The sequence below is a fragment of the Limanda limanda genome, chromosome 9 (genome assembly GCF_963576545.1).
Source record: "Limanda limanda chromosome 9, fLimLim1.1, whole genome shotgun sequence".
Lineage (NCBI taxonomy): Eukaryota > Metazoa > Chordata > Actinopteri > Pleuronectiformes > Pleuronectidae > Limanda > Limanda limanda.
This window is the reverse complement of record NC_083644.1, coordinates 18,778,926-18,796,581: the sequence shown is the minus strand read 5'-3', so window position 1 is coordinate 18,796,581 and position 17,656 is coordinate 18,778,926. Positions and strand designations below refer to the sequence as shown.

Below are 17,656 nucleotides of genomic sequence, written 5' to 3'. Positions count from 1 at the left end.
AACCGTGTGTTTGAACCTCTTTGCAGGTTTGTGATAGAGCTCTGTGAGCCTATTCAAGTCAAGCAGCTGGATATCGCGAACTTTGAACTCTTCTCATCAACACCAAAAGACTTTCTAGTGTCCATCAGTGACAGGTATACTCCCTTTTGTCTTTTTACATGTGCACACAATCCCTCATACACGGGCAGTACATTTCAGACTGAATCGGCATTTTCTCATACGTACTGAGGTTGGTTTGCGACAAATAAAAAGCCCCGATCGCACTTTGTGATCCCATTCCGACCTGGTATCTAACCTGAGTGGTCCAATCCCATGTTGTCAGCAACACCCAAGTCTGACCCCATTTAGAGATGGTCTATTGCCACATTGCGAATCTGTCCTGGGCCACATATGAAGCACTGCCTACTCAGCAGACGTCCACTGACCTGCTACACTTTCATAATGAATCAAACACATTTTTATGCTTCTCAGTGACCATATGTTGATGTGTTAACGGCTGCAATATCAACACTGACCAGCACATAATGATTGATTCTTCTCTTGAATTGGTCAAATCTTTATTCACTGCACAGCTTCATGAAACTCTTACTCTCTCACTCTCACTCTCACTCTCAGGAGATACATTCAGGACATATTTTAATGCCAGGGGTTAACACATGAACTTAGAGCTTTCCACTTATGATCAGATCTCTCAGGACGGATGTTAATACCAGTCCTGAACAGGGTCTTTGTGTGACACAATGCCTATCGGTCACAGTGTCATTCCCAGTGCCCCATTGTCGATGAATACACGTCACACTATACGAAGCTGGCAGTAAAATAAAAGGCAACTGGATATTATCTGGGAGTATGGAAAGAAGAAACCTTGTATTATTATATTGACCTCAATAATAGCTGCAAGTCAATTGACACTGCATTTTCTAACAAGGATGTAGTCAAAATTAAATCATCTATATTAAATGTAAATTTCACCAACATGAACCCTTGATGTAGAATTGAAGTTAAATATTTAATGTTGTCTAGTTGTGAGTCAGCCATTTTGGTAATCACCTTCTCAAACAGCGGTATCACTCGTCTTTTTTTTCTCCTGTATTATTGCCTCAAACTTTGGTACACTTTTTCAGCGTCCTCTCGTACCACAACTCATAAACTGTTTATCATGGGAGCACAGACCTCTGGTCATACATTTGACATTTGCATCCAGCCTACGATAACATGCTAGATTTCCCTGTAAGTGCAGTCTGGCCATCAGATATACGCATCTTACTTTGGAATTTGCTCCGTTTGCAGATATCCTACCAACAAGTGGGTAAAGCTGGGTACTTTCCATGGCCGCGATGAGCGCATCGTCCAGAGCTTCCCACTGGATGAGCAGCTTTATGCTAAATATGTGAAGGTACGCCCTTTTTCTTCCCACTGCTACAACAGAAAAATGATGTCTGAAGGAGAGCGAATCATTAGCAATGGATAAGTTATTCCTCCGTAGTATAGCAGATACATATCCACAGAGATGCATTGATACACATGGCTTCAAGCTCGGGGGACCTTCTTATGACTTCATGGTAAATTAGCCCTGCTCTCATTGCTGCCAGTCACCCCCCCCCCCTCAACTGGATGAAGAATGTGCGAACGACTGTGAGGGATTCAGCTCATGACTGAGTTGAACTAGTAAGACCTTGTAAGGGTGGATATAACATGTTACAATTCTTCTTTAAAATGTCCTTAACCTATGTTATATTCTTTGTTAACTTGTGTTCTTGCATTATCCAAAATGTTTCCAGCAATGATCAAACCCAGAGAAATGAATGGTTTTATTCAAGAAAGCTGGACATTATATTTTGATCGCCTTTTAATTTCTTCTGCGTTACCCGTCTCTGCAAAGAAAAAAGTGACCTTCCACTGTTTGTATTGGTGACTCGTAATGCATCACAATTATTCCTTTCCTATGTAATGTGAATAAACTTTATACATGACCTCATCTGTGAACAGGATTTGCCGCAGAGTCGCATCGCGTTGGTTTTCTTCGACAATGGTGGTGAAGAAAACAACTCCCATGATCCCGCGCTGCTTCACAATCTTTTGAAACGAAAGGATTGCAATTGTTTGTCCTCTGCTCACAAAGATTAATTCAAACTTGAGATTTTCAAGCATTTGAATTATAACTTAACTAGATCATTTTAAAACCCAGTTCACACAGTTTCCAGTTGATACTCCTCTCTAATTAAGTTGCTCTACCACCCACTCTTGACTGCAGGGTTTACAGTCATTACTGTCCACAGCTCTTCATCCACAATTTCTCCCAAATTAATAAATTTCATTTTATATGCAGCATAACTCTACAAGATGGACATCCATTCCATTTTGTTTGTTGAATGTTTTGTTAACTGTATTTATTCAGTCTTTTCTGGTGTGTGTGTGTGTTCCATTCTGACTGAAACACTCTGCGTGTCAGTGAAAATAATGTGTATGTGTTGGGTTTCTTTTCATTTGTTGGTGTGAGTTACTGTTGAAGAATTTGAATTTCAGTGTTGATGCATTGTAATCAAAGGATATCTGTGTTTCTGTGAGCTGTCCCTCTCCCCACACTCCTGCTTCCTCAGTCGTCCTTGTGTCTTCACTTGTTCTGCAGTTTGTTTATGCTCCGATGATCATCCTTTTCATGTGGTGACTGTGGGTGTCATGTGTGGGTGCTTCCTCTGGGTCATGTGTTCTTTTGTGAAAAAATGTTTTTTATTACATAAACTGGTTTCATCTTGAATGATTCAGGATTATCTGCTTCAGCTATCTCTCCGAGTTAAGCAGCTTCTAACTGTTGTCTTATGTCTTGCATCTGTCCTCAGTTGGTCTACGTCTGTCCTTCTGTCTTGCTTGCTCCTTTTCTTAATCCACTGCTGTGTGTCTTGCCTGTGGACTTGTAACAGAACATTGATGTAGAACATGTCAGCAGTGTGTTTGTCTTAGGAAAGAGCCAAACTGTAATCAGATGCCTGACCTGCTTGTAGCTTGAATCAGTCTTTACTCATTTCTTTTTCTTGTTTTTATTTCTCTCTCCTTCTGTCCTTCTCCTGTCTTCCTCTCGCATCAGATGTTCATCAAGTACATAAAGGTTAGCACTCTTTTCTCTGAGCTTTGGCTCAGCACCTTAATGCATGTGAAAGATATAAAGAAATGTAAACGTGCACACAAAATATTTTGTGAAAGCTTGGTAATATTAGTATTAATCTTCACATGTTTGGTAGATTATGGGTATGTGGATTGGGTTGTGAATTTGTCGATTTTTTTCAATTAAAACCTTTGTCCCTTTTCGCCGCAGGTTGAACTCCTCTCACACTTTGGATCAGAACACTTCTGTCCCCTCAGTCTCATCAGGTAAGATAGAAAACACCTCTTCCCAATCCAGTTTCTCTTCATAGGCCCGCCTGCTGATTTATTCAAAATCTAAATAGGAATAAAGTTAAACAAAGTGAAAGATTTCCTTGTAAGTTTTGATCAAGAGAGCGGCTCGGGACACTTTTTTTCCCGTCTGAACCCGACCGGAGCCCGAGTTAGTAAATAAAAGCTGCACTGAGTTTGTGTTTCCCTCTTCCGCAAATCAGTTCAGTCAACATGACTGACCTGAACATGAATATCATTTCAACGTTTTTCTGCAAACCCAGCCCGACTTATCATGTCTGGACTAGGGGGTCTAACGTGATTGGTATCCACACTTTATTATACATTATACAACATATTAGGATGATTTTTCAGATGAAGAAAGACACTGTTTTATCTTTCAGATAAGAACTTACCCAGGAGAATTATCAAGGTTCTTTATACATGTTGTGACGGAAATTCATCTTGAGATTTGAAGTAATGAAATTCTCAGCCTTGAGTTGCTTTTGAGTCTTTATTACAATAAGCTCTGCAGAGTTTATACAACAAGCACGGGTGCTCGAAATGGAAAAACTGGCTGCACACACATACTTCTCTTCTTACTGTATGGTAACAACAACCCATAACCTTTTCTGTAGGTTGGTTTGTTTTTATAACATTGTGTGGTTGTGTGTTTTGTGTAGGGTGTTTGGTACCAGCATGGTGGAGGAGTATGAGGAGATTGCAGATTCCCAGTACCCTTCAGAGAGACTGGAGTACTTGGATGAAGAGTATGGTGAGTTGGTGACAAGTTGCTCAACTGCCTTTTCAACACTGGTTGCAAATCATCTCTTTACTTAACAAGTAAACAGAAGAAGAACGAGCACAAACGTATAGTTAAGCTGCATCACCTGGCAGTAAAAACACATTTGCTGTAAATCCTTGGACCCTGAGAGGAGTTGTCCTACAACTTAGTGACCAAACACCTGGGACGAGAGTTAACCATTAACATCAGCTGTCTTTTTTTTCCATTTCCAGTCCTTCTCTTCTGGACACAGTGTTTGATAATTTTATGGCAAAATTCCATGAAAGAATAACTCAAATCATGTTTAGGCTGATGTCATTTTATTGTGTTTATTTTATTGTGTTTTATTTTACTTTGTCTTCAGATTATCCTCCTGGTTACCAACCGTCAGAGGACAAGGGCTCTAAAAACCTGCTTGGCTCAGCGACCAGTATGTACATGTATATCTTGCTATACTAGTAAGGACTAAATGGTGCAAAATATATCATAACAATGCAGCTGAAATCATGAGAATATAAGATTTAATTGTACTGAGACTAAGATCCATCTTGATAATGAAGATCACCTGCACAAACTCGTACTCTACTTGGAAATGTCCTCACATACCCAAGATGGCCTCACTCTATAGGTCTGAATCTCAAACTAAAAGATAGAGAGGTACCAATCAGTTCAGAAATGCAATGTTTGAGAAAAGCAAAATGGAAAAAACAATGTCAAAGCTTGTGGCTCAGTTGAAATATGTCTCTAATCTTCTAATCTAATATGTCTATAATTTTCCTTTAGACGCCATCCTAAACATGGTGAATAACATAGCTGCTAACGTGATGGGCGGAAAGTCGGAGCTGGAGGGTGGAGCAGTAAAAGGAGGTAACATCACGTCCTTGTTTTCTGTCCTAAATCACTTTTACATCCATATTATAAATGTCCTTATTGCTGCTTTTCACCTGATTCTTGTCTCATCATTCTTGTGTCATTGACACAAACATAAGTGGTTTGTTGAAAGAGTTTTGCCTCTCAGTTTTATACTGATATTTTATATTTCTTTATGCAGCCCCATCTTGTCACTGGGCAGTATGAGGAACAACTGGTTTACCCTTAGGCTACAATTTATCATTTCTAGGTCAGGACATCACACAAAGTAACTCTCAGTCCTCTAATCATGAGTCACAAATCCAGTTTGACCCCATAACGTCTCATTCCTGCAGAGCATTTGATTGGTTCAGTTTGTAGGTTTTGTATATTTCTATGAATCTACTTTTACACATTTCACTTTTGAGCATGAAAACATGAATGGAAAATATAGGACCAGTGTTTTGCTGGAGAGAGGGTTCACAAGTGGAACAAAATGAGATAAAAGTAGAAAAAAACTATTTCGCAAACTAGAATGCCACTCGCATAGCTTAGCCAAGGCCCAAGAGTCCCCTTAAATTCTGCACCAAATCGTCATGATTGTTAGGACATAGTTCTAAAACTATTTAATATAAACTCTTGATTCCCAACTGAATCCACATTATCTCAGCTACACATCAGTGGGAGAAACAAGTTTGTTGCCCTATTTGTTACCATACAGGAGTTTAAAGAATCCCATTATTAATCCTCATTTAAATGTGTTTTTTTTTGCATCATTATCCACACTCATTAATATCAGTCCCCTAAATATACCTGATATCTTTTTATCAAGATCTATGAATTATTCTCTGAGAAAATCAGTCAAAATGTCATTAAAAGCATTGTTAAAGAAAGTGATGAAAAATATCCTGGATCCGCACCTTTGTTCAGATCCACACCATTTGATGGATTCTTACTTGGTTCATGTTGGTCCAAATTTCATGGTAATCTGTAGTTTTGCTGTAAACCTGCTGATAAAAACAAGCAGAGGGAGAGGCGTCCAATCAGTGTGTCCATATCGCTCATAAACTGAAAAGGCAAAATTATGGCCGACAACCGCTCCACACAGTGTTTATGAATAGAATAGATTAATTACAAAGATTAAGTCTTTTCTTGAGAAAATGTAAAGGAAACTAGTTGTTCTTTCACAGATCTTATTGTTGATTCCTCAGGAATCATTCCACAATCACGGAAGAACTGAAGTTTTCCTTTCTTCCTGTGCGCTGGTTGTACTCACTTTACAAATGCTGTTTTTCCTCCTCCCCTCGTCTCTAACCACTGGCCCTCCCACATATTGTATAGATTAACTGCTTCTAAAACTGGGTCACTGTACCTTCCCTTCTGTAAAGTATGAGCATATGTATGGCCTGAATGTTCATATGTATAAGTGCTTAGAGAGCCAGATGTTTATTTGGCTGTTGGCAGGAGGTCTGCAGCAGCGTTTCAGCAGAACTTTGGCTTGCTGTATTTTACTTCTAGGAAAAGAGCTCGGATGAATTGGGCCTGTGACGCAGAGCTTGCTCCTCAGTCTGTTCACCACACGAGTTACAAAAACAACACAACTCTCTCACTCCGCTTTTCCCCAGTGACATCCAGATTTAACCTTCTTATATTATTGTTTACACGCGCTGTGCTTCGCTTCAAAATAAGTGTAAGAATCATTTTAAAAGCTGAGAACACTCAAAAACGCGGATTCAAAGATGACAATTTAAACCATGAACTGTCATATGTGAAGTTTACATCTTGTCCAGTTGTTAGGAGAAACTATGAAGTGTCTAACTTCCTGATCCCTTTCTGTGGTAAAGTTATCTTCCCCTTTACACCCACAAGAGCAAAGGAGAGGGTGTACGTGAGAGCACGATTCTAACTGGACTAGACTGATTCCCTGTATTTCTGACTTACCCAAACATGAGTCTGCCAGCCACACAGTCTCAGGAATGAGGTCTCTGTTCTTAACGACAGCCACATAGGACCTGGGGAGAAGTTTGCCAATGCCAAGATCTGTGGGTCTGAGGCAGCTGTGACGTTTAATCAGTCTTCCCAGTTTGTAAATTGTTGTTGTATTTTTTTTTTGTCAAAGTACCAGGTAACACAACAACAGAGGAGAATGAAAAGAAGGGAACTACTGAAGTTAAAAGTACCCCAGCTGAAACACTTCCCGACCCTGCAGAGTAAGGACAAACAGACAAACCATTGATTGATCAAACAAGGTGGAGCAGTTGCATCACTTTTCCTCTATTTTATTCCCCCAAAAAATTAAGTTCTTTGTTGTTTCCCAATCTTTCTTTCAGACTGGAGCCTACAGAACCTGAAGACACTATAACCCAGGAGGACATCTCCAAGGACAGCTCCACACCCTCTCCCTCCTCGTCCGACTCCCCTGAGGGCAGACAGATCGTCACTCTGGTAGAGGAGGACGACGACGAAGAGCCCAGACAGTCAACTGTGACCCTCATGGAAGAGGAGGGCGAGGAGGAGGAAGAGAAGAGGGAGGAGGACACGAGGAGGGAGGCGGACAGGAACCAGCGGGAGAGCCAGAAATACTGTCCTTTCGCTTCGCTCTCCTCTCTGTCTCTGTCGTGCATGGCCACTCTGCCGGAGCTGCTCCACCGCTGGTGCTCGGCCCGGCTGGCGAAGGGTCGGCTCCGCAGCCTTCGGCGGAGGCAGCTGAGCGCTCAAACCCAGATTCACGCCACTGCAAACACCCCCATCCTCACCCACCAGCCACCAGTGATCCCTGTCCCCTCCCCGACACCTCCACAAGACGCCCTTCCCCTCACAGACAAAGCTCCAGAGACTGAACTGCCTAAGGGACAAAATGAGGACAAATCTCTGGGTGAGGTGCACACCACCTACACACATCCCCACTCTGGCATGCCTGATGCACTCACTCCAGAGATCAGCACCCACCTGGAGCCGAGTAGAACCTCCACCATCCCCCCGAACAGTTTCTCCGACATGCACAGTTCTCTGATGCGGCCGACCCCCACGCAGGAGGAGAAGCCGCAACCTCCCATCAAAGACGCAGCCATGAACCCTGTCCCTACACCCCCCCTCCATGTTGCCTCTATCCACGAGACGCAGCAGGCCAGTAGTGCCAGTGCCTCCCTCGCCGTCAGCTCTCCCTCCCAGCATGTGTCCCCTGAGACGGCCTCTCCCGGTGTTGTGATTCCTCCTGTCAAGGAGCAGCCCGTTCAGCCTCTCCCCACGGCTTCAAGGCCCGAAGACCTGAGCCCCCCTCCCACTGAACTGCCACCAGCGGTCCCTATCACCGATACTCACACAGATTCTGTGAATTCAGGCACAGACAGCGGGGACTCGCAGAGACGCAGTGTCCACGCATCTCAGACTCCCGGGGAGCAGGGGGACTGCATCGCTCACACCGGAGAACCCTACCGGGGGGACGACACAGGGGACGAGGACCTGTTGAGCACTAATGGGAACAGCAATGTCCACCGGGCCGCCACGGACTTCTATGCGGAGTTACAGAATGTGGGCGACTACAATGGCGGGGGTGTGAACGGAAATGGCGTGTCGTTGAACGGGGGAGCGGTGCACGGCTCCAGCCAGAAGGAGAGCGTGTTCATGAGGCTGAACAACAGGATCAAAGCTCTGGAGATGAACATGAGTCTGTCCAGCAGATACCTGGAGGAGCTGAGCCAGAGGTACACTAGAGCCGGAGTCAGCCAGAGAAACACTTGTTTGATTGAAATTGATCTCGGGTGGAAATGAAACGTATATAATTTAGTTTAATCTAGTTAAAACTTTTTGTATGCGTCTGTCAGTTTGGAGCAGATTCAGGGTTAATGTTCAATAATTGTTATATAAGTGGACAACAGAAGTGAGACTGAGCCGTCACGGACCAGGACATTATGACCAAGCAATCGACTATAGCCCTACTTTACCTTGGGTAAATTGCTGACATCATAGATATATATAAAGACTAGATGTCTCGTTCGACGGAGCCGGACGTCACCAGAGATGTAGTTATGACACTGCATACTTATTAATAATTATGTTATTATTATTTTTTTTAATTAATAATTTATGCAGTGTCATAACTACATCTCTGACGTTTATAACAAACCAGACCGTTTCAAAATCGGTTAAAAATTGAGCAAGTTATGGTTATTTACCACTACCAACACAATGTTATGGGTGAGCGAGCAACCTCTGGCAAGATGGCCGCCATGTGGTGACGTCCGGCTCCGTTGGCCGGCAACGCGGACGAGACATCTAGTCTTTATATATAAATCTATGGCTGACCCGTTGTGATTTTTGGATTTGTCCCGTTCAGGTACCGTAAACAGATGGAAGAGATGCAGAGAGCGTTCAATAAAACCATCATCAAAATGCAGAACTCCTCCCGCATCGCAGAGGAGCAGGTCAGTTTGTATTTACTAAGTCAGAACAAGAATAGTCGACCTATGCACAGTGAATACCTGTGAGTATTTGGTGAGATTGTCTGACAGCTCAGTATCTGTTGTCTCCTCTGTTCCAGGACCAGAGGCAGACAGATTCCATCCATCTCCTGCAGAACCAGCTGGAGAACGTCACCAAGCTGATGTTAAATCTGACTTCTGCCGTCAGCCTGTTGCAGAGAGAGGTAACTTCCACATCAGCCATTTTCAGACATGACCTGCAGATAAAGTCCGGAGAATAGGGTTCGGACTGTATCCGGTGTTTTATTTTCATTAGCAATCGTAGAGGTTGGTGATATTACTGAGAGAGGGAGAGAAATCACTAGGCTGTGTACATATAGAAAGTACATGATGACATTCACATGCAACAACATTGTGGTTCGTTTTACTTCAGGGAAAGACATAAAGTGACCAAGCAAACATGAGTTCCAGTGTATTGGAAATATTTGTGATTTATTCCCAGAAGAAGCTTTTTTTCACTGCAGAATCAGGATCAAATTTCACCAACAGATTCTTCATATTCACATGCAGAATCTGTTTATAGAGATTATGCAGACATAGAATCGGCCATTTTTACCGACTTAAATGATTTCCCAGGATACAATTTTAGCCCATTTGGGGGTGGGGATTTTGCAATAAGTCCATATTACCACATATAATGTACAACTCGCTATTGACTAATGTGGCACTCGTGTCGTTCCTTCTCTTAAAATATGGATGTTTTTTTTGTTTTTTTTAACTTATTTTTTATTTAGTTTTCAACAAAACAATATCCATTTTCAGACAGTTACTTTCTTTGTCCATTTTTCAACTGTATAAAATATTGTTATACATGGTATTCAAGTACAGTGTACAATGCAAAGAAAGAACAACAGACATCAAAGAGTTCTCACTCCAAGAGAAAAAGAGGGGGGATAAGAATAAGAATTTATTAAATTAAAAGAGAAAAGAAAAAAGAAAAACCAAGTAAAATGAAAATGAGGTAAAGAATTAGTAATTGTCCACTCCAGAATGTAGAATATGCTATATATACTTTTCAGAGAGGATGGTGTATAATGTATGTGAATAGGGAGAGTTGGCAGATAACCGCTCAACCAGAGGCCTGGAGCGAGATTAATTAGTGACCCTCATTGTATTAATAACGCAGAGACAGGACCCCATCGTTTAGTAAAGATAGACAATATAGATGGTTTTAATAGATTATGCAGGCTATTAGTCACAAAATGATATCATTTCAGATGTATGTGATTTCCTCAGCTTCTGATTTCGCCTGATGACGTTTTCCTCCGCAGGTGTCTGATCGCCAGAGCTACTTGGTGGTCTCTCTGGTTCTGTGTCTGTCTCTGGGCCTCCTGCTGTGTCTGCAGTGCTGCCGCGGCTCCTCTCCCAGTCCCAGCTCCACTGCTGCTGTGCTGCCCAAGAGCAACCACTACCCCAGCCCCAAAAGGTTTGCCACTCACACACACTCCTCTTCTGGTGTAGACGGGACATTTTATCTCGGTGTGTTTGGCTTTTGATTCATGAAGTAATTTTTAACGGATTCCACCATTGTCAGATCTGTCACTGAGCTCCCCCACACAGTAAAACTTGTTGGATCACTTCCAGACTTCTCACCTAAAGCTGTTATTCGTGATGACATTGATATTTCCTTTTCAGATGCTTTTCCTCTTACGACGACATGAGCCTAAGGCGCAGGGTTACCAGTCCGCTGGTTCGTTCTAAGTCCCTTTATCTGCCCTCTTCGGAAGGTAAGAGACCCCCAGCCCAAAACACACACACACACACTGCAAACAATTTTCTCCTTCAATCTGCCCTCGCAGCTTCTCTGTCTACTGTGATTCTCCCTCTGTATTTGCCAGTAGAACATAAGCAGCACTGAGACTAGATATCACAGTCGTAGATCATGGCAAAGATTGCATTGTCGCTACTGTCGACCTTTTTCACTGTGGATCTCACTATATAACTGTCCACATCCAAGCCCTGCCCACTCTTTCTTCATTCTTTCTTTTTCTTTCCCACTGTCCCTCTGTCTCTATCCCTCCACTGTCTCCTCTCACTCATGTTGCCATGCTCAGTGGCTGATATCCCTGGTTGTTCCTGCTGCCTCGAGCAAGAGAACTCCTCAGGGAGAGGCTGGTGCAGGCCATGCAAGTCTTTGACTCATGACACTTAAAACTCCCTCTGCTGTTCATTATCTCTCCCCCCCCCCCCCCAAGTGTGTGTAAGTGTGTGCGTGTGAGGTCCAGATATTTCTGATGTTGTGGGGACCTAAGTCAGTTAACACAGTCCCATAACTTAATTCATTACATTAGGTTAGGTTTAGGTAAGGCAAGTAGTAACTGTAGTTAAGGTAAGAGTAATTCTCTGAAGTCATGGAGACATGAGTGAGTGTGTGTGTGTGTGTGTGTGTGTGCATGTGTCTGTGCATGTGTGTGTGTGTGTGTGTGTGTGTGTGTGTGTGTGTGTGTGTGTGTGTGTTTGCCCTTGAGGCTGTCATTGCCAGCTTGTCTCCACATGCAGGCTTAAGAGTGTGATGATAAAAGAGCACGATGCTTCGCTGGCTCATTGTAGACGATTGCAAGTAGTAATTAACAATAAGTTAAAACATGATGATTACTGTGATTTAGGCTTAATTCTATATTCTAAGTAAACTGATTTGTGCTATAATTTATTTCTTGAAACTACTTGCAAGGTCACGTCACGCTTGTTACATGTATGTATTCCTGTTTGCCATTCCATCATTAACCTGGCCCCTCTCTCCCCTCCCCAGTAGGTCCAGATGACTTGTACATTGTAGAACCTCTAAGGTTTTCTCCAGAGAAAAAGGTACAGTGTCTGTTTCCGACTGCTGCTGTTGGCCGTGATGGCCACCTTACTTTTTAAAGTGCTGTGTTGTTTTTCTAGTGTCAGTCCAGTGTGTAACATACGTTCAGCCCCCCCCTCCACCAAGCTGATATGTCTGTTTACCACTTCTTTGCTGCCACTGTGGGCGTGTTTGAATAAATCCAGATTAATATCGCAGCAAAGCACTGAGATCCGCTGTAAATACTTTGTAGAAGTTTTCTGTATTTTAAATCCTAGAATCCAACATCCCTAGTTACACGTTCCCACCCTTCTCTGACCCGTTTGTGTGACCCCAGTGTTGAGCACATAGGTGATTAACATGGCATTGTATTATTACATGAATCTTGTCTTGCTCTAAAAGTTTAACGTTCTTCTTTTATCATTTTCTTCCTCTCTGTTCTGTTTTCTTCTGTAGAAAAAACGTTGCAAGACAAAGTCATTGGAAAAGGTTGAATCTAATTCCTCTGCCGCCCTCCCAAACGGGGGTCCCGTGAGTAACGGCTTCCACCCCTGCCTCCCTGAGCCGATCCCGGCCCTCCTCCCCCCTCCTCCGCCGCCTCCTTCTGTTATCCCTCTTCCGCCACCACCAGTTCCTCCCCCTCCCTTCACCAAGAGCGTGTCGTCGTTGCCCACCTGCGCCTCCAAGGAGCTCCTCTCCGAGACCAGCAGCTGCTGCTCGTCCACCCACTCCGAGGAGTCCTTCACGAGCTGCATCCCCCCTCCCTCCCCCATCCCCACCTCCGACCGCTTGTGCAACGGCCACGGCCTCAGCATCCCCCTCCCGCCACCGCCCACCAAGTCCCGTCAGGAGAAGCGCTCTGTGAAGCGGCGGAAGTCGCGACAGACAGAACTGCAGTTTGTGATGCCCGGGGAGGGCGTGGCCTCTCTGCCCAGCCTGCAGCAGCTCATGAAGGGAAACAAGGAGATCAGCGTGGGGACCATCGGAGTGACAGCCGGCACCGGACATGTCTGAAATACTCGCACGTCACTTCTACACAACTTTCTACACAAACACACCAAGGCTATATGGTAGCGGACTTACAAGGAGAGAGGGTCCTACTGCATCCCAAAGAACCACTTTTCCCCGCGTGCCCCCCCCGGGCGCACCGTGGAACTGACACGGCTCCGGCACCAGTAGTTCCACATCATCCAGTCCTTATCCACTCCTGTCAAAGACCTGTTTACGGTTACGTGCCTTTATATCTGTTCCAGACCTTTTTATTGCTAAAAGAAAAACCCGAAATGTAAAGCATAGTCGGAGTGGGCAGAGCGAGGGAGACTCCGCTGGGAGTGACTCATTGATACAAGTCAAATCCATCGAAGTGCGTTCAAGATATTTGTTTGTTTTTTCTAACAGATAAGCACATTGGCCTCAACTCTACGTTTCTTCACACACCAAGAAGTATCAGGCTGCTCCTTTGGGACGGGAAGTGTCATAATGAGAGAACTGTAGAGCACCACAAACCTCTTCTTTTGTCCTTCTTTCATTCTCTCTATCATTTTCGATCTTATCCATTCTGTTCTTGGCATTGCATCCTTACATGACTGCAGGTGTTCGTACGGGACCAGTGTTAAACTTCTCTCTCTCTGTTTGTCTCCGTCGGTCTGCTCCGAAAACAACCGTCAGAGCTGAATGAAGAAAATGTCTTTGCATGGAGTGAAACGGTTTGAATGTGTTGGTCCTTTCACTTGTGTGTTCCACTCAACCCCAGACTACAAATACAGCAGCAGCAGATTGTCGATCTTAACGAGTCCTCCGCGATTAGTTTGGGCTGGGCCCGAAAACCTTTGATCACACAGCAAGTGGAGAGAAGTTGTGCTTTTTATCAGTGGATATTGTGACTGAGAATGCTGGATATTTACAGCGAGTGTCGACAGGCTAGAGCGAAGCTGAACTTTCTTCTTTTTTTTTTTTTCATATTCCGATAACTGAGCCCTGCTCTTCATGTTACAGATGTGCTTTGTTTGAATTATTGTCACAAGTAAAGTTCTTTTTCTCCTCCTGCAGTGTACTCACTGAGGACACTGGGTAGCAGAGCTTAATGTTTACACTATTGACTCACTCTCTCACACACAGAAACACACGCACACAGACACACACACACACGCACACGCACTACTGGGACCCTGTAGTCAAGACTGACAGACCAGTTTTATTTATCTATTTATTTATTTAAATGACTTCAGATTTCTCTAAAGTAGGCACTTGTCCGACAGTTCCTGCAGTTTCGCAGTAGTTAACCACGTGAGTGTATCATAAAGAAAATATAACTGTGAATATACTCAGCGGTGCCGACGCACGGTCACGGTGAGCGGCTCAACCACGAGGACCTTCTCTCTTCTTTTTTTTAAATTTTTTTTTATTACCTTGGGCTCTGACGTTGGAACAGCCCCGAGCTCTGTTTGCCTGATATGTCCGACGTATATCAGCAGTCACATGCACCTACAGCACCCTATGTTCCCGACAAGATAACGGAGTATTGATTTAAATGTCGGTTGAGATAGGTCCGCTGCTGCTCTTGTATTGGTTCAGATTGCTGGGAGGTTGGAAGGAGTGGAACCAGTGTGTGTCTTCTGCGTGCTTGTTACTGTGTCTCCGTTAGGATCAGCTAACTGATTTTAACTCGTGATTTCAACTCGCCCTCAGCATTGAGTTTAATATTTAAACGCAATGCATGGGGATCCGATATTGAAAAAATAGATTCACTTTTTGTTTGTTTTTAAATAATAAAATGTAAGCAATCATTATCTGTATGAATGCAGTTTCTGATTGGCTCTGTGCGGTTGGACTGGTGTAGCGACGGTGAACTCTCTTCTAACTTTACTCTCATGACACCTCCTGACCAGCTTCTCTTTACATATCTTCCTCTGCCGGGGTCACCTCTGAATCCTTTGCACAAAGTTTTTCGTGACTGTGAAGAATTTTGTTTATTTCTAAATGCTTGCTCTTATCAACCACTCTAACATTTTCCCATTAGGGACTTGAAATGCTTTATCCCTCTGAAACACCTGCTTCTCTCACTCGCTCATCTGTCTCCGCAGCCCCACTCTCACCAGACCCCCCCCCCGAACGCTCTTTTAGTCACTCATCACTGCTCTATGGCTTTTTGTGTTCACCCCACCATGACCGATAACGTGCTCTGCAAAGATAAGGACATTGTTGTTAAGTAAAGGGAACACGGTAAATGATTAGGAACACTATTAATTTGTTCCATAAGCCGAGCTAAACAGGAGGTGTGTTGTTTTTTTTACCCTCTTTGAATGTGTATGATCTTATGTTTGTGTGTGTAAACCTGTATGCATGTGAGAATCTTGTTTTGGTGTTGATCTCATGTATGTGTGTGCAAGTCTGTGTTATGAGAAAGACTACTTTAATGGATCTACCTGAACCCATAACACAGCGACTTGGGAGAAAGCCCAGGGGGAGAGATTCTTGGAGCTCAGTGTGCACTTTGTAGGACTCCTCATGCCTTTTATTTTTTGTTTTCTTTTTCTACCTGACATGTAAAAGTGCTATCTTTTCTTTTCTCTATCTCTCTCTCTTTCTCTTTGTGATTACTCTGAAGATCTGCACAGTATTTTTGAGCAGGAGTGAGTTACTGCAAAAAAAATGTAGTGCCATTAGAAACTGTGAATTTCTAAATAAAACTTTCGTCGTCTTTCGCCTCGCCTGACTTTTATTATGTAAAAGTGTATTTTTTACATTTTTAACATTAGTCCAGCAAGAAAACAGTTAAATGCATAAACTTAATTAGGAAAATGACACAAAGGTAAATTCATTAATTAATTGTATTCTTTATTTGAAAAGGGACAATGCATTATTAAACATTCATGTAAATGCACATGAGTTAGCTGAATTGCTATTTTTCATTTGCATTTTTCATCTCTTTGACAGATGTTGGTGGGCTTCCTGCAGTGATAAAATATATAGGGCAATAATAAAACAATTGGAGCATTAACTGAAAAGCATATTCCACTGTGAGTAGACAGCAGCCATTTGCATCTCAATAAAGTCCTGGTAAACTTATCAGAGTTATACTGTTGCTTCTTAACGCTACTTTTAAACAAACTAGACAATGAGGAACTATAACAGATAGTGAACAAGATACCTGCGGTTTTCCTCAGTGGGATTGTGCAGCGCCCCCTGGTGGTACATCTGGTGGTTCTATTTGTGGTAGATCTAAAGTTGATCAAACCAGACAGGAAGAGGAGCAAAATAATTCATAATCTAGTGCACCTCTCAAATCCACACTAGGCGTCTATTTTGTATATGATGACGTTTTTCCTGATAGGCCTTTTATATTTATTATGAAAGCTGAATGGCTTCTTGTCTGAGATGATGTATATTGTGTGAGAAAGGGAGAATGTTGTGATTATCATTAAACTGACCTTATACAAGACCAAGAGAATAACGTGAAGTATGAAATAAAGGTCCGAGGCCAGTTTGTGTATCTGCCTTCATGTGTTGTTCATATATACTGTATATATAAAAAATGACGGTCTTTGTATTTATACATTTCATATAAGATGCTTTAGCAACTTAGATTTATGTTTGAGAAATGAAGAAATTGGTGCTAAACAGCAACATTTGAATGACCAAACTTTGGCTGCATATTTAACATTAAATGGTAATGAATTATATTTCTCCAGAGCTCTTCCAGTCTTTTGGACCACCCAGAGTTTCACAGTACAAGTTGCATTCACCTATTCAGACATTCATCCAGTGCTTCTATACACACTTCTTGTTCTATCACACAATGTGGCGCTATCTTGCCCAAGGACACTTCAGAGTGCGGCCTGGAAGAGCTGCGGATTAAACCACCGGCCCTAGGTTAACTGCAGTTAATCATCCATGGAGCAAGACAGCAAAACGAACAAAAGGACAAAAATAAAACCATAAAACGGTCAGTACTTTGTGGTAGACGTCCGTTCTGAGGGTCTTTTCTCAGTGCCTGTGTAAATAAAAATGAGCAATTAAATATGCAAACCACTCATGAAAGCTTTCTAAGAGACATAAAGTCTAAGGTACTTATACCAATATAGATTGAGTCATTAAAATAATAAAACATTTTTATTAAACAACTAAGATCAAATCAGGATAGACTTTTTGGTAGATGTGCTTTTCAAGAAGTTTAAGTTTAATTGTTAAACTGTGTTTTTATTATACTGTAATGTCATATCCACCATTGTGGATAATGATCATTGCTGTTTCCCTGCTCCCTGTCTTTCGATTGTAACATTTTATTTAAATAACTGTCAAACAACAGAAACATGAGTAAAATCCATACAGCCAACCGCAAGATGTCGCTGTGGGTAAAACTGAGCACAGCTTCCAGTCCGCGGTTTC

General features: G+C 42.7%; 1 protein-coding gene across 4 annotated transcripts in view; it reads left to right on the top strand.

The window, feature by feature from the left end:
- Positions 1-15,968, top strand: part of suco (SUN domain containing ossification factor) — a 43,878-nt gene extending 27,910 nt beyond the window's left edge. For 2 of the 4 annotated variants that reach the window (XM_061078828.1, XM_061078825.1), the window contains 15 exons: positions 27-134; positions 1,291-1,396; positions 3,086-3,106; positions 3,314-3,369; positions 4,056-4,147; positions 4,521-4,586; positions 4,940-5,023; positions 7,125-7,215; positions 7,336-8,709; positions 9,342-9,429; positions 9,546-9,650; positions 10,758-10,912; positions 11,122-11,213; positions 12,236-12,291; positions 12,725-15,968. In XM_061078828.1, coding sequence (XP_060934811.1) covers positions 27-134; positions 1,291-1,396; positions 3,086-3,106; positions 3,314-3,369; positions 4,056-4,147; positions 4,521-4,586; positions 4,940-5,023; positions 7,125-7,215; positions 7,336-8,709; positions 9,342-9,429; positions 9,546-9,650; positions 10,758-10,912; positions 11,122-11,213; positions 12,236-12,291; positions 12,725-13,282 — 3,052 coding nt within the window. In that variant the 3' untranslated portion in view covers positions 13,283-15,968. The remainder of the gene's footprint in view (positions 1-26; positions 135-1,290; positions 1,397-3,085; positions 3,107-3,313; positions 3,370-4,055; positions 4,148-4,520; positions 4,587-4,939; positions 5,024-7,124; positions 7,216-7,335; positions 8,710-9,341; positions 9,430-9,545; positions 9,651-10,757; positions 10,913-11,121; positions 11,214-12,235; positions 12,292-12,724) is intronic. The other 2 variants (XM_061078826.1, XM_061078827.1) reach the window with 2 other exon arrangements.
- The last annotated feature ends 1,688 nt before the right edge of the window (positions 15,969-17,656 follow it).